Here is a 24,212-nt window from a genome sequence, read left to right as displayed (position 1 = left end):
CGGCGCTGGACATCGGGCGCGTGTCGTGCCGCGCGGTGTACCACAGCGCGCGGCGGGCGGGCGGCGCGCTGCGCGGGTGGTGGGGCGCGGCGCCCCCGAGGGCCGCGCGGGCGCTGGAGCGGCTGCTGAAGGCCTACGTCTCGCCGCATCTCATCAAGGAGCAGCTGTCCGCCGTCAGTGCCGGAGCTGAAGGTTTAGAAGATGCCGAGGTACGTTCCCCCCGGCTCCCCCCTCGGCGCTGGACATCGGGCGCGTGTCGTGCCGCGCGGTGTACCACAGCGCGCGGCGGGCGGGCGGCGCGCTGCGCGGGTGGTGGGGCGCGGCGCCCCCGAGGGCCGCGCGGGCGCTGGAGCGGCTGCTGAAGGCCTACGTCTCGCCGCATCTCATCAAGGAGCAGCTGTCCGCCGTCAGTGCCGGAGCTGAAGGTTTAGAAGATGCCGAGGTACGTTCCCCCCGGCTCCCCCCTCGGCGCTGGACATCGGGCGCGTGTCGTGCCGCGCGGTGTACCACAGCGCGCGGCGGGCGGGCGGCGCGCTGCGCGGGTGGTGGGGCGCGGCGCCCCCGAGGGCCGCGCGGGCGCTGGAGCGGCTGCTGAAGGCCTACGTCTCGCCGCATCTCATCAAGGAGCAGCTGTCCGCCGTCAGTGCCGGAGCTGAAGGTTTAGAAGATGCCGAGGTACGTTCCCCCCGGCTCCCCCCTCGGCGCTGGACATCGGGCGCGTGTCGTGCCGCGCGGTGTACCACAGCGCGCGGCGGGCGGGCGGCGCGCTGCGCGGGTGGTGGGGCGCGGCGCCCCCGAGGGCCGCGCGGGCGCTGGAGCGGCTGCTGAAGGCCTACGTCTCGCCGCATCTCATCAAGGAGCAGCTGTCCGCCGTCAGTGCCGGAGCTGAAGGTTTAGAAGATGCCGAGGTACGTTCCCCCCGGCTCCCCCCTCGGCGCTGGACATCGGGCGCGTGTCGTGCCGCGCGGTGTACCACAGCGCGCGGCGGGCGGGCGGCGCGCTGCGCGGGTGGTGGGGCGCGGCGCCCCCGAGGGCCGCGCGGGCGCTGGAGCGGCTGCTGAAGGCCTACGTCTCGCCGCATCTCATCAAGGAGCAGCTGTCCGCCGTCAGTGCCGGAGCTGAAGGTTTAGAAGATGCCGAGGTACGTTCCCCCCGGCTCCCCGCCTCGGCCCTGGACATCGGGCGTCGAGGCCGATTTATACGCCCCGAAAATAATTAGCCTCATGCATGAAGTTTATATTTGAACGAAATATGTTTTATTCGGATGTTTGTTACCGTTATATCATGTTACAAATGCATTTCCGTATTTAAATTACCATTTAATTACTTAAAATTATAAATAAAAAGTACAAAAATTTGCCCGCGAAAAGCTAGCGAGCGAAACGCTCGAAACGCCACGTGACGTCACGCGTTCGACAGATTAGTGTCATTAGTAGCAAACGTCAGTCGGGCCGCCCGACGTGTGACGTCATCGCGCTCTGTCGAATTCGCGCCAAAAATTATGAGCGTTTCGACCGTTCAAAAATTTTCAACATTTTAAATATTTTTTAATAAAATAATGTTAAGGTTTACAAAAGTATTTTTATCACTACCGGTGTTCCGACGATATAAATTATGAATCCAAAAATAAAAATAAATTCATGCATGGAGCTAATTGCATGCATTTTCATATTAACACTGTCGGTGATTCGTAACTCGTCGAAGCACAGGTCATACTGTAACGTTACGGGCAGTTATGTCCCTAAGTTGGTAGGGAAAGTAAATAAGTAATTACCAACTCGTTAACAAATTAATTTATTTAAAAAAAAAAACAACTAAAACTGAATAGGGTCGTGGGTGGTCAAGGCCCGTCTAAATTTGCACCCGAGATCCGGTACTGCCCTGGCTGGCCGAAGGTCCGGAACCGGAGCAGGTAGTTCACACTCGGCAGCGCTTTAGAGGAACAGGGGGGCGACGGCGGGCGAACGACTATGGCTCCAACCCTGCCGTCGAGGTGGTAGGTGGCGTGTTTGTTGTCGGCCGACGGTCTTCTTGTAATTATAACGACGCACCCTGTGAATTTCCAGACGTCTTAGAAATGTGTTCCTGCTCGCTCTGCTTTTGTGAACACCCTGTGATGATGATGATGGGACCATGGGAAAGCCGGTGCACCATGAGCAGAAAGCGTGTTTGTGTTCACAAGCAGAGCGGAGTTACAAAAGCGAAGGAAAAGCACAGAGTAAAGAAAGTAAGAAGAACAAAGAAGTGAACTTTAAATAAGTTGGGGGGTACGCATACATACTTAGTCGTACCCGCCACTATAGAACAAAGGAATTTGCAATATCTTGCTGGCAAAGGCATTTAGCATAAAATGGGAATGTATGATTTAAAACGTTAAAGACTGAATAATAAGTGAATTACAAGAGAGCTACTTTATCCTAAAACTAAACTATTTATCCTAATATTAAAACGTTCAACACTTTTCACTTACCAGTACGTGGGTGCGGGAATACACTTATAACGAAAACGTCGCAAATGAAAATTATAATTAATAGGTGTCCGCGCCCACCTGAATTAAATTAAAAGAATTTAAATTCGTACGGCGCGCTAGACGACACGGAGGCCCGTGTGCGCGGCGATACGTGCGTATGCAAAGGTGGGTGGCGCGGACTGACTGGCCCGCGGACGACGGCGCGGAGGCAGCGATCGACAGACCGGCTTCTCGATCTTTCCATGACGTCACTCAATAAACCAGTCGCGAGTATAGTCAGTACGGATAAAGTGCGAACGCCCGAAAACATGCAATACCTAATCATCATGTTTTCCTAATCTTACTTTACTATAGTAAAGTAGAATAAGACCATTAATGTAAATATAAAATTTGATTAATAAAATTGTATAAATAAATAATTAATTGATGTAAATAATTAATAAAAATAATAATTGATTAGGATTAAAATAAAATAATAATTCATGCAATAATAATTTAAAATCTGTTATAATTAAGTTAAATCCTAAAATTTTAGTAATTTAAAATGTAAAAATAAAATAATTAAAGCTTATAATTAAAACATGTACGTGCAACGTTACATTACCCCCTCGCGCCGGAAAAAGGATTTTGTTCCTCAGAATAAAATCCGCGCAATATACGTTTGCGTATTTGCATTTACTATTTCAATCTATCTATCTATCATACATCACGCAGTCGTAAAAAACATTAGTATCTAGTATTTTAACTATAGATGCTAATGCGCCCAGACTTTTGTAGGTAACCAGTTATCGTTCAACCGGAAACCAAAACAAATACATTTTGTGCACTGAGATAGGTGTTAAGAGCGCGATTTGGGAATCAATGCAACAATTTATTGATTACAATGTATTATTTATTCAAACCTGTTATTTTTAAATCTTTTATGTGCCAAGTCCCTAAATTCTTTCCGGACATGTCCTCTAAAACATATACCAAAGGTGACTTCTTTTCAAGAATACGACACTGTAAAAACTTCGGAGCTAGTTTTTTACTGAAGTACTTATCTTTGTCACTTAAAACATAAGCACGTTTCATGACTATATCTCCTACATTAAATTCGACATGTTTACGACGTAGATTGTAATGAGCGGTATTCTTTGCATGAGCTTGATATAACTTTGCCTGTACATTATCAAATATTTCGGACATGCAACCTAGATTTTCGGCGTAAATGTCACGTGGTAAAAATATTAAGTCTCTACCGAGGTCATTATCCACGTAATGCGTACCACAAGTCACAAGGTCTCTGCCATATACAAGGAACGAAGGAGTGTAACCTGTTACTTCATTTGCAGAGTTATTAATGGCAAATTGTACTTTTGGTATAAACAAATCCCAGGTCCTGTGATCTTCATTGACAAATGTTGATAAGCAAGTGACAATTGTTCGATTCTGACGCTCGACGGGATTAACTTGCGGTGTGTATCTAGGCGTATAGAATACATTGGGTACATTATATTTTTTAAACAAATCTACAGTCATGCCGCTAGTAAATTGACTACCGTTGTCGAGAAAAATCGTTTGAGGAACCCCATGAACTAAAAAAAGTTGGTCCTCAATAATTTTTGTGATTATAGTTGAAGTCGCATTACGAATAGGGTAAATTAAACAAAATTTTGAAAAACAGCAAGTTATGACCAGGATATATTGGTTCTGTTTTCGAGTGATAGGCAGAGGGCCCATGAGGTCAATCGAAACCATTTGAAGAGGTCGACAACATTGTTTGGGACGACCCATTTCACCAAGCACCTGATGGTTTTGATGTTTATACTCTAAACACTTATTACACGAGCCTACGAATTTTACGACGTCTTTATGCATCCCTGGCCAGAAGTATCTCAACGCCAATCGACGATACGTTTTAAAGATACCTAGATGTCCAGCCATGGGTTCAGAATGATTTTGTTTCAAAACATCGTGACGAAATTCGCTCGGGACGACTTCCTTCCACGAGAACTCGGAGGTTTGCTCGTGTTTATTTTTACATAATCTATACAAAGAACCGCTCTTAATAACAAAATTAGGAAAATTTTGAGGCTTTGTTAGGCAAGAGTTATAAATATTTTTATACCATGCATCTGACGTATTAAGGTAAGAATTTGACAAATCGATAGCGCTTATAGGGACAACTCTGGAAAGAGCGTCGGGAATCACATTATCCACGCCTCGACGATGTTTCAGCTCGAAGTTAAAACACGACAAACGCACTCCCCAGCGAGCCAGACGACCAGTAGGGTTACTTAGAGAGAGGAACCATTTTAAAGCACTGTGGTCTGTAATGACAGTGAACGGCTGTCCATTCTCCAAGTAACATCTCCAATGCTCAAGAGCTATGATCACTGCAAGTGTTTCACGCTCCGTTATGCTGTAATTACGTTCAGCCGGTGTCAACGATTTGCTCATGTAAGCTACCGGGTGCTCCTTACCGTCAATTGTTTGTGTCAGCATTCCTCCTACGCCATAATTACTCGCATCCGTATGTACTTCGAATGGCTTGCTGTAATCAGGGCAAGACAACACTGGAGCTGAAACTAAGCATTCTTTCAGCTTACTAAAGGCAGCATCGGCTTCAGGAGTCCACTTGAAAGGCGGTCTACCCTTCCTCGAGGATGTGAGCTGATTAAGAGGACCCGCTATCGTACTAAACTGTGGCACAAACCGGCGGTACCAGGTGGCAGTTCCTAAAAATTTCTTGATGTCTTTCACACTAGTAGGTGTCGGATAGTTTACGATGGCGTCTACCTTACCTGGGTCCGTCCGAAGACCTTGGCTGTCAACAACGTATCCTAAGTATTTGAGTTGACCTCTGAAGAATTGACACTTTTCCAAGTTCACAGTCAGGTTTGCTTGGCGAAGTTTGTCTAATACCCGGAGAAGAAGAGACACATGAGAATTAAAGTCCTCGGAAATTATAATTATGTCATCTAAGTAGGCAAAGACTTTTAAGTCAAATTCTCTGAAGAGAAGATCAACTAAACGTTGCTGCGTTGCTGGCGCATTTGTGAGGCCAAATGCGGTTCTTTTAAAGCGGAATGTACCACGACCAGGGACATAAAATGCAGTTTTGTCTCTATCCTCGACAGCAATTGGTATCTGCCAAAAGGCCTTGGACAAATCGATACTCGTAAGGTAACGAGCGTCACGCAGGTTGTCCAATATTTCCGTTACATAAGGTAAATTATACGCATCCTTTCGAGTAACGGAATTCAGCTTGCGACTGTCGAGGCAGAAACGAGGCTGACCATTCTTCTTTGTGACTAGCAGGACAGGTGAAGACCAGGCGCTTTCGCAGGGCTCGATAACGTCGAGACTAAGCATTTCGTCAACCTGTTCGACGAGGATCCGTTGTTTCTCCGGTGACATACGATAATACCGTTGCCGGATCGGCTGCGCATCCCCGGTATCCAGACGGTGTTCTATGAGACTGGTCTTACCTAAACCTTTGCGTTCGGCAGAAATATCCTCGAACTGTGCAATGATGTTGTCAGCAATGGACTTCTCTGAAACGCTTAAATGATCATATCCATGAATAAACGTAGGGTTATTTGGCTTTGGTTCCTCTTCAACTACTGTGGCTTTAGCAAAAGTAATGCTACTTAAGTTAGGAAGAATATTAAATTTACGCCAAAAATCTATGCCTAATATGAAATCCGTGTTTACATCTGGTACGATATGAGCGGTAATGAAACGGAACTTATCTTGAAAATGTACAGGCAAGACAATGTAACCCCTGCTCCGCATAACACGCTTGCCAGCGCCTATGGCTGAAATAAATTGGTCCTTATGAATAGGTAAACCTTGGAGCGCTTGATGAGCCTCACTTTTTAACACAGATATAGCAGCACCAGAATCGAGTAAACCTGTCATATTAATACCATTAACTTGTACCGTTACGTAAGGACGATTATCAATACTGGGATCATCATTCAGAATTGCGTCGATCTTATACGAACTGAAAAAGAAGTTAATAGTTTTCAGCCAATTGCTCCAATCTACAGGATCAAAATGATTAACTAGATGGTAGGCACAATTCTGTTTATTTAGTTTTTTGAGGTGGAGGGCTTAACCTTTTTGCAATTAGGGCAATCTGGAGACCTAACACCTTTATGGCCACACTTAAAACAATAAACTTCATCCTTACTAGCTGGGCATTGACGCAAGTTATGGCTATTGTTGCGACATCTAGGGCAAAACAAGGGTTTGGAAGAGGGTGTAGAAGTAACTGCATGTACCTGTTTTATGTTGTTGTTATATTTATTAAAATTATGGGTATTAGTAAAAGACTTATTATTGTTATTGTGATTAGAATTAAATTGATTATACTGTTTGTTGCTGTTATTCCTGAATGTGAAATTCTTGTTATTATTGTTGTTATTACTTTTGTTACAACTATTACTAGTATAGGCAAACTCAGGTGCCAAGGTGTCAGCTGTCCGCCTGGGTGGTTCGCGAAAGTCAGCAAGACGTGCCTGGATACTTTCGTAGTTACGACAGTGATTACGTAACGTATCTATGTCAGTAATCGCGGCCGCTGACGCTAAAGTACTGGCATAGCAAGGCCTGATGTTATGGAGGAGGATCTCTAATTTCTCGTCCTCCGGTAAAGGTTTTGAGAGACGCGAGAATAAACCAGCCATGATTGATAGGTACACGGTAATGTTTTCAGATTCACCCTGCGTGCGTGACCGAATCTCATTACCCAGCCTATAATCATAGTCCTTGTGACCAAAATCTTGTTTAAGCAACGTGGCGAGTTCGACCCAGCTTGACACCTGACCCTTAATATTTCGGTACCAGTGTAGTGCATCACCAGTAAAAATCTCTGTGGCATACGACAAAAGTTTTGAGTCCGAAATAGACCTAGCCTCACAAAATTCCGTTATGCGTACCACAAAAGCACGGACGCAAGACTTGCCATCAAACTTGATCTTGCAAAGCTCATTGTGACTACCACGGTCGCAAGTAACATTAACGCTTATCGGCGCCGTGCCAACAACAGGTTCTGCGTTCGGAGCACGCAAAACGGTCGCGGCAGCCGTGTCCTTGATGGAATTAAATCTAGCTGTAAGAGCTCGAAATTCCTGGTCGCAAACTTCATACATGGGCTTGGTCGATTCATCACATACTATTCGGTTGAGGCGGTGATGCAAATGATTTAAAAGGTTTTGTGTGCGAAGCAAAGCGTTCCTATCTGGTCGTGAATCTAAATTCGACTGAACTTTAGCGAGAGCATCACTGACACCCTTCAAGTCGGCGGAGACCGAGAAATTGCTTTCTAAAATGTCCTCGGAAGGAAACAAAAGCCCTAATTTCGCAATTTGTTTCCGCAAGTCCTGGACAGTGGAAGCCGGCGTGTCACCACGTATGCTAACTTCATACTCCAACTCCGGTTTTGTAAGTGACAAAAATTTCACGGGAAATTCCATTTTGTTTAAACTTAAATAAAAAAATAAAGAAAAATTACCTAATAATAATAACGTGCAAAATGGCAACCGTGTAAAGTGTTGAACGCTTGGTTTTAAATAACACTACTCCGCCTGTTACAATAATAAACTACGTAACGTTCTGGTTGGCAAATAAAAAAACGCAAATTAAAAATAAAAATAACAAGCACAAAAATAAAAATAAAACGTTAAATATTTGCAACTAGTGTGTACCACAAAACTACAAAATAAATTATTGCACAATAAAAAAATATTTATAAATTATTTGATTGACTGTACTAGTTACACTGCACTAGCACAGGGTGATATAAAAATTCAGAATAAATTAAAACACAGAACAAATTAAATTATTATAGAATATTAAAATTACAATTTGATTATTAATAAATAATTAAAATTATTATTATTATTGGGGTACACCTTAGTTACATGCAACCAAAAAAAAACAACGTTTCACAAAAATAAAAACAGCAAACACACATAATTCTGCGGGGCAAATTTAGACCATTTAGACCACGTTTAAGGCGCCAATGTAACGTTACGGGCAGTTATGTCCCTAAGTTGGTAGGGAAAGTAAATAAGTAATTACCAACTCGTTAACAAATTAATTTATTTAAAAAAAAAAACAACTAAAACTGAATAGGGTCGTGGGTGGTCAAGGCCCGTCTAAATTTGCACCCGAGATCCGGTACTGCCCTGGCTGGCCGAAGGTCCGGAACCGGAGCAGGTAGTTCACACTCGGCAGCGCTTTAGAGGAACAGGGGGGCGACGGCGGGCGAACGACTATGGCTCCAACCCTGCCGTCGAGGTGGTAGGTGGCGTGTTTGTTGTCGGCCGACGGTCTTCTTGTAATTATAACGACGCACCCTGTGAATTTCCAGACGTCTTAGAAATGTGTTCCTGCTCGCTCTGCTTTTGTGAACACCCTGTGATGATGATGATGGGACCATGGGAAAGCCGGTGCACCATGAGCAGAAAGCGTGTTTGTGTTCACAAGCAGAGCGGAGTTACAAAAGCGAAGGAAAAGCACAGAGTAAAGAAAGTAAGAAGAACAAAGAAGTGAACTTTAAATAAGTTGGGGGGTACGCATACATACTTAGTCGTACCCGCCACTATAGAACAAAGGAATTTGCAATATCTTGCTGGCAAAGGCATTTAGCATAAAATGGGAATGTATGATTTAAAACGTTAAAGACTGAATAATAAGTGAATTACAAGAGAGCTACTTTATCCTAAAACTAAACTATTTATCCTAATATTAAAACGTTCAACACTTTTCACTTACCAGTACGTGGGTGCGGGAATACACTTATAACGAAAACGTCGCAAATGAAAATTATAATTAATAGGTGTCCGCGCCCACCTGAATTAAATTAAAAGAATTTAAATTCGTACGGCGCGCTAGACGACACGGAGGCCCGTGTGCGCGGCGATACGTGCGTATGCAAAGGTGGGTGGCGCGGACTGACTGGCCCGCGGACGACGGCGCGGAGGCAGCGATCGACAGACCGGCTTCTCGATCTTTCCATGACGTCACTCAATAAACCAGTCGCGAGTATAGTCAGTACGGATAAAGTGCGAACGCCCGAAAACATGCAATACCTAATCATCATGTTTTCCTAATCTTACTTTACTATAGTAAAGTAGAATAAGACCATTAATGTAAATATAAAATTTGATTAATAAAATTGTATAAATAAATAATTAATTGATGTAAATAATTAATAAAAATAATAATTGATTAGGATTAAAATAAAATAATAATTCATGCAATAATAATTTAAAATCTGTTATAATTAAGTTAAATCCTAAAATTTTAGTAATTTAAAATGTAAAAATAAAATAATTAAAGCTTATAATTAAAACATGTACGTGCAACGTTACAATACAAACGCTAGAGTTTCCGCAGGTGACCGTCCACCCGTCGACCAACGAGGTGGTGGTGACGTACCTGGTGGAGGACCGTCCTCTGGAGCTGTCGGTGTCGCTGGGCGCGGCGCACCCGCTGCCGCCCCCGCGCGTCACGGCCGCGCGCGCGCCGCAACACACCACGCACTGGCTGGCCGTGTATCTGGCCTATCAGGTAACTGATCACTCATTCTATTTATAGTGAAATCCGGTAATGATAAGTTTGGAATGTTGCTATTATGTATGTATGTATGTATAAACTCTTTATTGTACAAAGACATAGAACACAAATATGGCACAGAAATAGGCAGTACAAAGGCGAACTTATCCCTTTAAGGGATTTCTTCCAGTTAACCTTTGAGTAGATGAGAATTGATGAAGAACGGCAGACAAATATAGCACTGCGTACAATAGACTAGAGGAAAGTCAATAAATTTATAAAAGAGGGGGGCGAAAATAAATAAAATAAGATAAAAAATTTAAGTAACAGTATAACAAATATATATAATACCTACGTTTTATATAATAAATATACATCCATAGTCACAAACAGTTAATTCTGGTCCGATAGCCACAGTTTCCTTAACTGCCCCTTAAGCGATGCAACGGACCGCGATTTCCTTAAGGAGGGAGACAACTCATTCCAAAGCTGAACCGCTCGTACCGCAAAAGATTTACCATACGCACTAGATTTGTGATGAGGTGTTGCCAGTGCAAGATTTGCACTCGATCGAAGGCGATGGCCACTACCATCTGCCATATTATTACTGTAGTCCGTGTCGCTAAATGCACCCGCTTCCTCCTCAGGTGGCCTTCGGGTCTTCGGCTTTATGCCGAGGTCGGCCTTCAGCCTCGCTTTCACTTGGCCGTCGGTTCGCTTCCGTGCTTTGTTTTCCTACAATCGCTTTTTAGCATCGGTTTGTATTCGAGCTCAACTGGCCGCGTAGCCGACACGCCGATCGCTAACGCTCCGTAGCGATCGAAACGCAACTGTCACTGTCGCACTAATATGGAAGAGTGATAGAGACACGAAGCGTTTCGTTGTCGAAGCGATAGCGATTGTCACCTTGAGTTACACTCCGAAACTATTTAATAGTGGAACTGCTATGTAAGCTGCTGCTAAACGCGTAAGCGCCATGAATTATACGGCGCTTATGACGTTTCGGTCGCGTGGTACAGGTTGTAACTGCGACAATTTCATTGTTTGGTATGTCGTCTCTATAGTTATAATAACTCAGTGATAATAAAGATGTAATGTTTTCCCAATCATTTTAACATTATTAAGTGTGAATATAGGAATGTTTATATTGTTTATGTTCTACTAGTGATGGGCAGCGGAAACATTCCCGTTACCAGTAAGTTTCCATTTGGGAATGTTACTAGTAAGTTACCAATGTTACCGGTAACATTCCCAAAAGATGGTAACATACGAAACTGATGAGTGATGACATATATGGGATAAAATAAGGTTCAAAGTTATTTTTTTAGTACAACAAGTTATTTCAAATTAAGTCAAGTGTAAAAATATGGGTGTAGACAACTTACTCAAAAATATGTCCCATAGTTCTTAATTCGCTAACATATAAATTTTATAAATTTGGTAAACAAACAGTTTGTATACCGGGAAAGGACATAGGATAGATACTTTTTATCCCAGAACTCATCCTTTAAAATAAGCTACCCAATTTACTAATTTCACGCAGACGAAGTCGCGGGCAAAAGCTAGTATTTTATATGAACCTGTGATCATTATTTATTATCCCTTTACTGTACTACTACTACTCTAATTTCAAATTTGATTAACTATATATAAAATCTAAATTCCAACAACTCAAATATTACGTATGCCACTTGAAAGGTTATACAAAATGTTTATTGTTATATTTTCATAATTAAACTACTTTATAAACATATTTTATTTTACTTTACACAGTTAAGCATTATTTTAATCATTAGTTCCAGATAGTAATGTTCCCAGTAACTTTGGAAAAATACCTGGTAATATTGAGAATGTTACCGGTAACATTGGGAATTTACTCTCTCACAGATTCCTTAACTGTTTTATGACTATAAATAATAGCATTATTATTAATTTAAGTATTTAACACGAAAAAAGCATATACATTTCAAATAATTTTTTTATAGTATCTCTATGTTAGCGATCGGGGTAATGTTCAGTAACATAGTATAGCATTACTGGGAATATTCCCACTTTTGAGTAACTTACTGGTAACGACCCATCAATAACTACAATAGCTTCGCAACTACGAAGCCAATTTGGATGAATGAAACGTCAATTTCATAGATTAATGGCGAAGGTGACATAGACTACAGATTCAACCACCTTTAAAGTCCTTTTACAAAATAAAAGTCTAATAAAAGTTATTAACCATTAAATTACAGAATGGCACCGTCCTAAACGCGATCCGCATGTGGATGGACACCGTCGCCAAGCGCGTGGAAGCCTCCCCGCAGTGCTACATCTGCTACTGCCGCCTGCAGCCCTCCACAGGCCGCCTGCCCAAGGTGGTCTGCCACCAGTGCCGCAACAAGTTCCACGCCGAATGCCTGGTGAGTGTATGCATGTCGTCCCTGTAGCGCCTCCGGGATGTTTCGGGGTTGTTCCGGGGTGCGCCTCTTTACTTAGCCGCTAACAGTATCGTGATGGCGTTGTTGGATAGGTGGGACTCCCCTCTGCTGCAGCAGTGGACAAAACACCACACTGCAGTAAAATAGGTTCATTTATACTTAGGTATGTAGGTTAAGATTAGTTGTGTAATCCTTCTAACACTATTTTATAAAGCTTAGAATAAATTTAAAAGTGGAAAAATTACTGCCTTGGTTAATTTTTCCACTTTTAAATTTATTCTAAGCTTAATAGCATCGATCGCAGACGTTTCTGCTTGTTAAAAAGCTTGCTAAAAGTATCTTTGGGATGGCACCCAAAATATACAATAAGTTGCCAAAACATATTATTGCAATAGATAATGTAACTGAATTTAAGAAATGCCTGTATGACTTTTTGGTACAAAAAGCATACTATTCGATAATGGAATATTTACTCGACATATTTTGAATTTAAGTTGTTTTAGTTTTAAGTACACTCTTAGTTTATAATTCAATTAATTTAATTTTCAATTTAGTACACTCTTATTTTGTTTGACATTTAACATATTACTTTCGTTTGACATCTGTTATAATTAGTGCATGCTCCATCTCTTCTTGTTTATATTTGTATGCCAAATGGCAAAACATAGTGAAACATAAATTATTGTATAAGAACTATATTTAACCTATGTTTACAAATAAATAAATTTTGATTTGATTTGATTTAAAGATTAAATATTTTATAAGTTAATATAATATGTAACTAACAACTATGGATTTATGTCCGAAATAAAATTCTTTTATTATTTTTATTTATTATATATATCCGGTTGTTCGTTTATCTCGCACTATCCAGGGCGTAGCCAGTCAATAAACCACGGGAAGGGGGGGGGGGTGGGGGGGCAAGTTTGGAGGCCTAGGGGAAGGGTAGAGGGGCATTGATTGTAAGTCAAATCAAAGAGGATATAATAGGATAGAGCGGTACTGTCATAGTAAATTTTGTAAGGAAATTCACTGCCATCTATCGACACACTTTAAAACTAAAAATGAATATTTATAAAAATACGATAAAATTTACTTAAATATGGATAAATGTTTTATTTATTTATTTGCATTAATTATTTTGACCCATGTTACTTCACTGATATGCGTTAAAATTAATAAATAACAAACGAAACCGTCAACGCCCTCTATACGAGAGCAGGCCATAGTGGCGCCATCTGAGGCACGTTTTTTCCTTAGACTGTATCCATCTATTACGGAGTTATATCTATCTTTGGTCAAATTTACCTCCAGCTGGGTAGCAGTCAGTTAGCCTTGTACAATCAAGGGCATAAATATATATACATTCCCAGTTTCAAAAATATGTGTACGTTCTTACACCTTAGATAATAAAGTCGTGTTCACATATTTTTGAGCCATTTCTCTGGATCGCTATTTTTGCCTTCGACTGTACAGCAGCAGCAGTGTACAGTATGTCATAAATAAGACGTTTTCAAACTTATTGTAGTGATTATTGCAGGGACCGGACAACCCTTTCCGCGATAAAACCCTTTCAATGGGCGACACTTAAACACGGCTAACACATTGAAACTTTCCCTTTTGAACTGCAGGCCCATTCATACCCTTACCTTTGACTAACCCTTACCGAAAAGCTAACCAAAAATAAGGCTAGCTCTTAATAAGGGTTACCCTAAGCGCTTTTTATAAAGGTTTCCCTTTGCATGAAAGAGACAGGATTAGTATATATCTACGGTAGTGTATGAAAAGGAAAGAAAATACGTGCCTAGTCAAAGAACGCCGCCGTCGCCGCCGACGATCGCTCGGATTCGAAGTAATGTGTGCTTTATGAACAAGGTAGACGACTTAAATTAGCACGCTTATATGCTAAAAGGGAAGCCCTTTATAAGGCTAACCCTTATAAGCAATATGCAAGGTGTTGGTGAGCGGATGATAAGGGTTTTGTAAGGGTATTTGGGCTACCGATTACTCAAATGTGGTAGCTTTATATAAGGGTTTTTAAAACCAAAACAAAGGGTTTCGTCTGGCAAAGGGTATGGTGAGTTAAGCCTTATGCAATACCCTTATAAAACCCCGATAAGGAATAGCGGGCCGGTTCCTGGATTATTGTATTCTAACATATTCTGTTTGTACCCGCAGCGCAAGTGGTTCCAAACGTCGAGCAAATCCAACTGCCCGCTGTGTCGCGCCAACTTCTAGGCCCCACGAGGCCTGCATGAGGCCTGTACAAGTGCACAAGGTCTTTGTGAGGCCCGCTCATCACTTCACTTACATGCTTACTCCAACCCGGGTTTTGGAACTTAGTGTCGTCTGAGCTAACACCATCGAGACACTTTTAAAATCATCATGTTTCAACAATCGCGTTCGTGTTAACCCTTTTTCAGGTCGAAAAGGTGTAGATGGTTTTACAAAAATCAAGGAAATGTGATTTTTTGCGAAAGTGCAATCCGATTTGGCATTAAAGCAAAGGTCACAGATTGAATTTATTTACATCGTAAATATCTGTCGATAAATCATACTAAGCCTGCATAGTGACTGTTGGTTTCTCAAGAATCTATACCTACAGTCTAGGATTTGATTTCCAAAATTTTCACCTTTGACTATAGATGCCTCGCCAGCGAAAAAATGTGACATTTTCAACCAAAAGGTACCACATTGTCGGTTGTCGATAAAGTTGATTTTTAATTGAAGCTATATGGAAATAGCGCCTTACTGACAAGCATAGAGTAACTTATACTAGAGCGGTACTGTCATAGTAAATTTTGTAACCCTAGTAAATTCACTGCCATCTGTCGACACACTTTAAAACTAAAAATGAAGATTTATAAAAATACGATAGAATGTATTTAAATATAGATAAATTATTTTTTTATTTGCATTAATTATTTGTATGATTTTGACCCATGTTCTTTCACTGATATGCGTTAAAATTGTTAAATAACAAACGAAATCGTCACCGCCATCTATACGACTGTAGGCCAAAACTAGTAGCGCCCTCTGGACGAGAATCAAATTTTCTTGATTTCCGAGGCACGTTTTTTCCTTAGACTGTATCTATCTATTACGGAGTTATATCTATCTTTGATTAGAGTAAATTAAGATGGGAAAAAAACGAGCAATAATTCAAATCTTTCGGCTATTGACTTATTGAGAAATTTTGATCGTAATAATATAAAAAAATGTGCTAAATTAAATAATTAAGTAATGTTGTAAATAATAAATAAGTCTGTTTCAATAAAGTATGGATTCAAACAAAATACATATTGAATTTATTAAAAACTAGACCCTTTTTATTATTCTGTATGTAGGTGTCCAGACCGCTAAGCTTAAGTGGGACTGGGCTGGGCATGTCTGCCGCATGCACCCTGAAAGGTGGGCCAAAATGGTTACCGAGTGGGACCCACGGAACACCATAGATGGTGCTGGCCGGGGTGCAGGCAGGCCGAAAAGGAGATGGCGGGACGACTTGGACGCATTTTATCCGGATTGGCGGGACACTACAAACGACAGGGTCGAGTGGAGGAAACGAAGGGAGGCCTTTGCTCAGCAGTGGGACACTAAGTTAGGCTAGTAAAAAAAAAATGTGTTATAAAAAAATTATGTGGGATTTTTGGGGTTTAACACATTCACTGCCAGCGACCCTCTAGGCAGGTTCTCTGTTCGTAGGCGCTTTTCGCTACATACGGGTTTTCCCATGTTGTCGGCTACACTCGTAGCGCGTAGCTCGCGCTGGCACTGAATGTGTTAAGTAGGTGTAGTGTGTATCATTAGGAATAGTAAAAGAAATATATGCCTTGCTTTATTCAATACAACATGAAAATCGTTCACATCAAATAGAATCTTATTAGACACAGTTAACAACCTATCTATGTTATTAATTATAATTAAAGATATGAGATCAATTCCTCCACCAAAATCATTTTACGAAAGGCGCCCGTCTCGAGTGACATTAATGTGAAGAAACTTATACAATAAACTTATAGACAAGATTTAAATCATTTCCCTTACTCTTTCATGTATATTGGCCCCTAAGTTACCTCCACTTAACTCAGGTGGTTAATAAAGTAGTTGCGTGGTGTGTGCTTGGGCGCTAGCATATTTTTTCTGTTTTCTGGCAGAATATAGTAGTTTTGGGACAATCTTTTTACTTCATTTAGTTACTTTAATACAACTTTCAATTGGTTTCAATAGCCTGTCCGCTTTTCTCAGAACAAGTTCGCCATAGCCATAGTAAGACTGGCGAACTTAATCTTGGAAAATTGGACAGGCCAATAGCTAACCATAACAACTTTTTACCACCCGTCTCAGTTAAATAGTCGACCTATAAATGTGACGTTTTCAATCAAAAGGTACCACATTGTCGCTTACAATAAGGACGAAAATTGCTTGTATCTTTATACGAAAAACCTGTCATAGAGCGTCCATATAGCAGGCGACAATGTGGTACCTTTTGCTTGAAAACGACACAAATGTTTGTTCTCTAGTGTGGGTCAAACACAAAACTGTGTTCGAGTCTTTCCTGTAGACATACCCACAAGTTAAGGGCTATAAAGGTTAATTTAGAAAAGTTAATTAGAAAATTGTACAGTTCGGCACATACTTCAGCTGCCAATTTGAGGGAATAAATATTCTTAAACTTTACAACTCTTCAACTATTAATAACTCTGCTTTGACGATCAATAACAAATATATTTTACAGTATATATGGTGCTACTTTTTCGCACTAGTGCGGGAATGAGCACTTTTCGTGCATATGTCGAAAGTTTAAAGGGCCATATGTACTGTAAAATGTTGTACGATACATGTGCGAAAAGGTAATTCGCAACTCGTGTCGATTTAAAACACTCCCTGCGGTCGTGTTTTAATTTATCGCCACTCGTTTCGAATTTCCTCTTTTCCGCACTTGTATCGTAAATAACTATTTTATCATTTGTGCATAGACCTTTCTTAATATCTTTGACTAACTAAATATAAATTATGCTTCTGACTATTGCATCGAGAACTTGAGACTTGTGAATTAAAAAACACATATAGGTACAATAAATTGAAGTTATATTTATATATTAGATTATTTTAAACCGGGTCACTCACGTATTATTAAGTCGAATAGCTCGACATGTTTCGTGACGTGTCGTGTCTCCGTTAAGACGGTCCTCGTAAATTGGACCATAAGTCAAAACATAAACACAATTATTTAAAGTTAATTCTGTCTAGGCCTACAATATAGCTCTTGTTGTTTTAACATAGGAAAAATGACAATGCGCTTGCGGTGTTTAACGTACGCGTTTGCCGCACAAAACAACAAAGCGCTTTAGTACGGCCAATCAATCACAATATTTAAACACGCAGTCTAACGCCTTGACAATAGAGGCGTGTACAGATATTTGTGAGCGCCTTAGCCGCTCCGATATATCTGATGGCGATTGTACTTCAACATGTTCAACTGATCATTATTAAACCTTCCATCACTGCAATTAGATTTACAAATGATCAGTTGGTATTAGCTAGCCATACACGCATGGATTTGCCCGTCGGATCTGCCTGAAAGATGTGTCTGGCGGACACATCCGTCAATGTGTGGCAAGATATAGACACAGATTTGTCCACCGGATGCCCGTCTACTGCCCATCTGTGTTTTCTCGCCACACATTGACGAATATGTCCGCCAGACACATCTTTCAGACAGATCCGACGGGCAAATCCGTTCGTGTATGGCTAGCTATTATGAGTTGTATAATTAGTGTTAGTTTAGGGCGGGTCCCTGGCCTGCGGGCGCGGCAGCCAGTCCACGTCTTCATACAGCCGCGGATCGCTAACTCGCAGTGCCGCGCGCTTGTATAGGAAGTAGTACCATGGAGATACTGCCAAACAAACCATTATACAATGTAGATTTTTATTATACTATGATAGTAACAACTTGATTTTACTTTGCTAAAAATAATTATTCGGCAGATGCTTATCAACATTTTACATTCTGGCAAAAAAGAGTAGAAATTAAAAAGTGGCAACACTGTAGTGTAGTCCCGTTTTTCTTAGATTGATTTGAAAGGAATGACACTAGTGTTGCCACTTTTTAATTTTTACTCTTTTTTGCCAGACTGTAGCTTGGCTTGAATTGTAGATTTTTTTAAACCTTAAAAGGTTAAATCTTGTCCCTCTTAAGGTTGGAGTCTTCAAGACGAGTTTGCCTCTGAATAGTCTGAATACACACTTGATAAATAGGGGTATAAATCTAGACCTAAAAAGGGATATGACTCGCGGCGCCAGGCTGTGAGGGGAGCAAACCATTATAGAGTTAGGGTGCTAAATCTTAAAATACACCACTGTTTGTTAAATTCAAAAAAACCTTTACAGAAAAAATTCTAAAGCTGCTTGCCATGGTAAAGTATCGGTAAAATCTATACTCACAACACCGCTGCAGTGTGAACAGCAGCATTAATGTTGGTGATGAGCTCGGACCGGGAGTGGAAGAAGCATGCAACAGACATGCAGCGTGCAGCGCTGCACACACACCCGCGTATATAGCACAGGCGCACCCTGCTGCGCGGAAACGACGCGCGAGAACTTCCACCAGACCTGCCTGGATAGGTTAAATACAATAATTTAATGAAACTTTTGTGGACATCTGTTATTGGCTATGTTTTCTGTTCACTATGCTTTGTATTACTTTTTGTATTGCTGTTGATGCCCCAAATAAATAAAATAAATAAATAAATATAAAGAAATTTTAAGAAAGTCTTGAATGAGAGTATTCAAATAAATGAAGAAAAATTTAAATCCTGCCTTTTTCACTCGCACCAATACAAGTTCATATCGGTTATAATGCATAAAAAATATGTGACGTTTTCAATCAAAAGGTACCACATTGTCGCTTACAAGGACGAAAATTGCTTGTATCTTTATACGAAAAACCTGTCAGAGCGTCCTTATAGAAGGCGACAATGTGGTACCTTTTGCTTGAAAACGACACATATAATTCATTATGCAAATTTTATTGAAACTGTTCATATTACCTGAAATAAATAGGTGGAAAAGAAAGTCATCAGCAGCAACGTGATGGACAGCACAAGGAACAGGTCCTGAAAGCTGAATAAATACAAATTATTGTTTCTCGTCACTTCCCTTGTAAAATATTCACAGTATTTGCTTCACTTCTTATTCTTACATAAATAATACGAGGAGCCCATCGCGACTTCTAGGAAAAAGGCTGGCGCAGTTAAATATTAAGTCACAGAGCAAAAAAGTTAGTTGAAAGAAAAGACAAACTGTATATCTGGGCGTAGATATCTTCATATTTGCATTCTATAATCAGTATTTAAAATATTAACACTGAGAGGCGATCAAATCAACCGCACATATCAACAAACGTGACGTCATTTGTGACGTAAACGTCTAAATTATTGATTGAAACTTTTAGTATGAAACCAAACGTCGAAGGTATATTTATAAACTTAATTATTGCAGTTTTACTAATTTAGTCTTTGAAATATACATAGAAACTTTAATACAATGAATGGCTATTATTTTATTTTATAAATATTGTAGAAAAAAGATGATTGAAATGGTTTTAACTGTGAAACAAAACGCAAAATGGAACTTGCATATTACATATCCTTTCACGCATGCTGCATTATTCTAAATAAAGAATTTCTTTATAATTATATGTACTGCATAATTATATAATGTAATATATTTTATTGCTTGGTTTATATATTTAAAAACATATTTTTACTTTAAGCATATAATTTAGGCTTACCTGCCTGTAATAATTTCATCTAAAACAATCTAAAGCCTGACGCACCTTGTTATACACCGTGAAATAGAATGTATTTTGCCATTTGTCTTGTCAACTGTGTGAAATGAAATGAATCTCTGAATGCACCAGGAGCGCGATGGTGGCGCGATGCCATTAAAAAAAAAAATCTTGTTCTTGTATTCTATGATTCTTGTCATGTTCTTGTCATAGTTGTCAATTGTCATATTTGTTCACAACTTTGTGGTTAAAAAGTTGTTAAAAAGGATATCGCCAAAATCTACTGAAATAGCCTTTTACAGTATTTTCGTATTCAAGAAATAATTCTAGCGTCTGATATTTCTTACACCAAACTTTTTGACCATTTATAACAGATCGTAATACAGATTACAGTTTGTTTATTTGGGATTTGTGAATCAAACAGCACACATGGGGCGAGATCGAGATCGTAGTATTTCGCGGCACCGCAGTCGCAGCCGCAGTCGCGAGCACCGCAGAAGCCGCGACAGAGGGCGGGACCGTAGCAAGGAGCGGCACCGATCACGAGAGCGAAGCAAAGATCGACACAGAGGCAAAAGTGTAGACCGGAGAGAGCGCACAAGAGATCGTAGCGGAGACAGACACAGCAAAGAGCGCCAGAGAGATCGGAAGCCCAGGGAGCGTAGTCACAGCAGGGAAAGATCGCACATGCCTCATAAGGACAGGGAAAATGAGCACCGTGGGGATGATAGGGCTCGTAGCTCGTACAAAGATTTCGGTGGTGGAGGAGGGCTGGGCTCAGGCGGGGGTTTTGGCTCTGGTGGAGGATTTGGAGGAGGTAAGAGAATTTTATATTTGGGACTAACCATTTGTATATATGTACTTTTCTTTATTGGTATTGTATTGAATAAAGTGGCAATCAATTCATTTTTAAGACAGGTTAGGAATTTATTGCGTAAAACAATGTTAGTTCAAGCATTTTGCTTGTTTAAAATAGTGCTTATGTCGTGGATGTTGTTCCAGGCCTAGGTAGCAGTGCGACCGGTACAAGCGGTGGTGTAGGCGGCCGTGGACGCTACAAACCACAAGAAGATGACTTCTTGGACGCGCGCCGCGTGCAACGCGAGCGCATCGGCGAGCTAGGAGTTCCTGTTGTATGGGGCAAGTCACCTCAGAGGCCAGAGTGAGTACTATATAGCAACTTAATAGCATGCATAAGCTAACAATTGTATCTATGATGACGTCCGAGTGCTCCTAACTGGCCCAGTACAGACAACTTGAAACTTACTTCATTAGCAGTAGAGGTGCATGAACTCTTGGGTATTAGCATGTTGAGCAAAAAGTAATGTTGATGTTACATGGGCAATTAGAGGTTGCCCATAAACTGTATTTTACACAAATAGGTATCAACGTTCTTGGTTAGTTGAATAACTTGAAATTATAGAATGTTATAAAATGATGATAAGCTAATGAAAACACGCTATTGCATTCAAATGTATAATATATATAATTATTTTTATATTATTGTATGTGTATTATATATATAATTGAAACAAGAACTTTTTTTTAGTTCTGATGAAGAATCTGAACCAGAAAACAACAAAAAAAGCAAAGACAAGAAAAAGAAAAAGTCCAAAGACAAAGGGGACACCAAGCAGAAGCTAAAGAAGTTAAAGAAGAAACTGAAGAAAGTAAAGAAGGCACGCAAGAAAGCTAAGAAAAAGTCCAAGAGTTCCTCCAGTGACTCCAGTACGAGTGAAGAAGAGGTTTGGGTGGAGAAAGGAAGTAAGTTGTAACTTATGTCCTGCCTTTATCTGCTTAATAAATCTTTAAACTGTTTGCCACCTCCTCATCCTGCTTTGGTTTCATTGTATTTTAATTTAATTTTACCCATTTACCAAAATTACTACATCTCAAAAAGAAATTGTGCCAAAATGTGTGAATCTCGGAATGTCTAATATTTTTTCTCAATTTACTACATTCCCAAAATGCCTAAACTTCAAATCGATGTGGTGTCATAATACCTAAATGTCAAATTTACCTACATTATGTAGTGCTATTTTATGCAAGGAAACAATTTGACATTTAGGCATTTTGAGACTGTTGTTTTGAAAATTAGGACATGTAAAGGCAATGGCATGATGAAACCAAAGCCTCATCGCGGGATGAATTTTGGCTCAGTTGCCCACAAAGGGATTCTTAGTACTGGTGCCTCTAAATGACAACCTATATTCCACCCCTGTCACTATTTTTTTTATTATTATTGCAACTATCGGTGTGTTTTTCATCATAGTCTATTTAGTTAAATTGTTTCTGTACGTTGGAGAAACATAAATTATCTAAAAGTTAAAAACTTTGTTTTACCTACAATATTACCATAGGACAGGAGAAATATTACTCCGGGGAGTTTTAACATCATTACAGCTTTAATAGAAAATGTGTATAAAAGGCAATCGTAAGAATGTTAGGGACCAATGTTTTTGTTTGATTCATGGACTCGTCTTCATTTAAACAGGGTCAAACTAAATATTTGTATCCTTACATTCTTACAATAATTGAAAGAGGAGGACTTTTGACTTTCGGAAGCTATACACTGGTGGAAAAATACAAATGGTTAAACGTTTTATTTCAGAAGAGCACGAAGTGATCGCCCGCACATCCATGGAAGAAGAAGACGCCACCCCGGGCCCCTCGCCCGCCGTGGACTCGTGCAGCGCCAGCACGGGCCCGCTGCGCGAGTTCGGGCGCGCGCTGCTGCCCGGCGAGGGCGCCGCCATGGCCGCCTTCGTGCAGGACGGGAAGAGGATCCCGAGGAGGGGGGAGATCGGCCTGACCAGTGACGAGATCGCGGCCTACGAGAGCGTGGGATACGTCATGAGTGGGAGCAGGTTAGTCCCCGTTGTCTCGACGATTTTCACATCTGATTGTGTGATGCCTCTATCGAATCCTCCCATCTTGACCGTGTAGACCCTCGGTAGACTCCAATATCGTAGCTTCGTCAGTCGAAGTCGAGAATTTTACCCGACAAAATATTTAAATAACATCATTTTGTCCCCAGACATCGTCGCATGGAAGCCGTACGTATCCGCAAGGAGAACCAGATCTACTCCGCGGACGAAAAACGAGCTTTGGCCGCATTCAGCAAAGAGGAGAGGGCCAAGCGGGAGGGCGCCATACTTGCTCAATTCAGAACTGTGCTCAGGGCTCGAACTGCGAGAAGAGACGACGCATAATATGGAAGCTGTATACGGCGCCTTTAGCAGAGAGAGCCAAGTGAGAGAGAATGTTGCCCATACTAGCGCAGTTTAGGACCGTTCTCAGGGCTAGGACTTCGAGAAAAGATAATACGTAACAGCCTGTGGGAATCCAGTTCTATGAATGATGCCACGGAGGAATAAATATTTTTCAAGTTTTTGAAATATACGATTCACGTATATATTCCTTTGTTGCTCTTTCCTTTCCTATAGTGTAGAGAAGGCCTAAATGGTGCGATATGTGAAATGTGGACTCAATTTTTGATACTGCATCCTTAACTAATATTAGTTACTTTTAAAATGCTTTGTCAGATAAATTCTAAGTATGATGAAGAAGATTCACTGATCTGTTAAAAATCAGTTACTTAATTGTGAATAATTTATAGTTATGTAATATAATCTGTAAAAATGAATTAAACAACATTTTAAGAATAATTTTTATTTTCTTACGAACAACATAAAAAACATAACATTAGGTTTCTTTTTCTTATAATAAATTGTGGTCTATCTACTTATCTAGCCTGGATTTACTAACATACCTGTAGGCCAAGCACAGATAGACTACCCGTCATTTTCTAACTGTATTAGTTAAAGAGGGATAGGTAGTCTATCTCGCGGCGAGATACTGTCGCGCCAATCATGTGCCAGCCCGACTGGGCTATAACCGCGAAAATCGAAGTACGCAAATTGCGGGCATTTTTCTCTGTCACTCTAATTACGCCTTCATTGGAGTAAAA

At 40.7% G+C, this 24,212-nt stretch overlaps 3 protein-coding genes across 4 annotated transcripts; 2 read left to right on the top strand and 1 right to left on the bottom strand.

Moving 5' to 3' along the window:
• The first annotated feature begins 667 nt into the window (after positions 1-667).
• On the top strand, positions 668-15,740 carry LOC134743368 (E3 ubiquitin-protein ligase listerin). The gene is made up of 5 exons (XM_063676760.1): positions 668-872; positions 909-1,141; positions 9,863-10,036; positions 12,265-12,432; positions 14,629-15,740. The coding sequence occupies exons 1-5, from the start codon at positions 668-670 to the stop codon at positions 14,686-14,688; spliced, it is 840 nt and encodes a 279-aa protein (XP_063532830.1). The 3' UTR covers positions 14,689-15,740.
• A 2,461-nt stretch (positions 15,741-18,201) lies between these two features.
• LOC134743301 (transmembrane protein 138-like) lies at positions 18,202-19,918 on the bottom strand. The gene is made up of 4 exons (XM_063676692.1): positions 19,655-19,918; positions 19,503-19,575; positions 18,898-19,069; positions 18,202-18,350 (listed from the first exon to the last, which is right to left on the bottom strand). The coding sequence occupies exons 1-4, from the start codon at positions 19,780-19,782 to the stop codon at positions 18,238-18,240; spliced, it is 486 nt and encodes a 161-aa protein (XP_063532762.1). The 5' UTR covers positions 19,783-19,918; the 3' UTR covers positions 18,202-18,237.
• A 526-nt stretch (positions 19,919-20,444) lies between these two features.
• On the top strand, positions 20,445-23,899 carry LOC134743427 (NKAP family protein CG6066). Of its 2 annotated transcripts, none has more exons than XM_063676818.1 (5): positions 20,445-21,059; positions 21,245-21,404; positions 21,792-22,006; positions 22,857-23,109; positions 23,280-23,899. In XM_063676818.1, exons 1-5 carry the CDS (start codon positions 20,672-20,674, stop codon positions 23,452-23,454), a joined length of 1,191 nt encoding a protein of 396 aa, XP_063532888.1. In that variant the 5' UTR covers positions 20,445-20,671; the 3' UTR covers positions 23,455-23,899. The 2 variants fall into 2 exon arrangements, with proteins under 2 accessions (XP_063532888.1, XP_063532887.1); XM_063676817.1 differs by having other exon boundaries at positions 22,854-23,109.
• The last annotated feature ends 313 nt before the right edge of the window (positions 23,900-24,212 follow it).

Source organism: Cydia strobilella, chromosome 8 (genome assembly GCF_947568885.1).
Source record: "Cydia strobilella chromosome 8, ilCydStro3.1, whole genome shotgun sequence".
Taxonomy (NCBI): Eukaryota; Metazoa; Arthropoda; class Insecta; order Lepidoptera; family Tortricidae; genus Cydia; species Cydia strobilella.
This window is presented reverse-complemented; position numbering and strand designations above follow the sequence as displayed.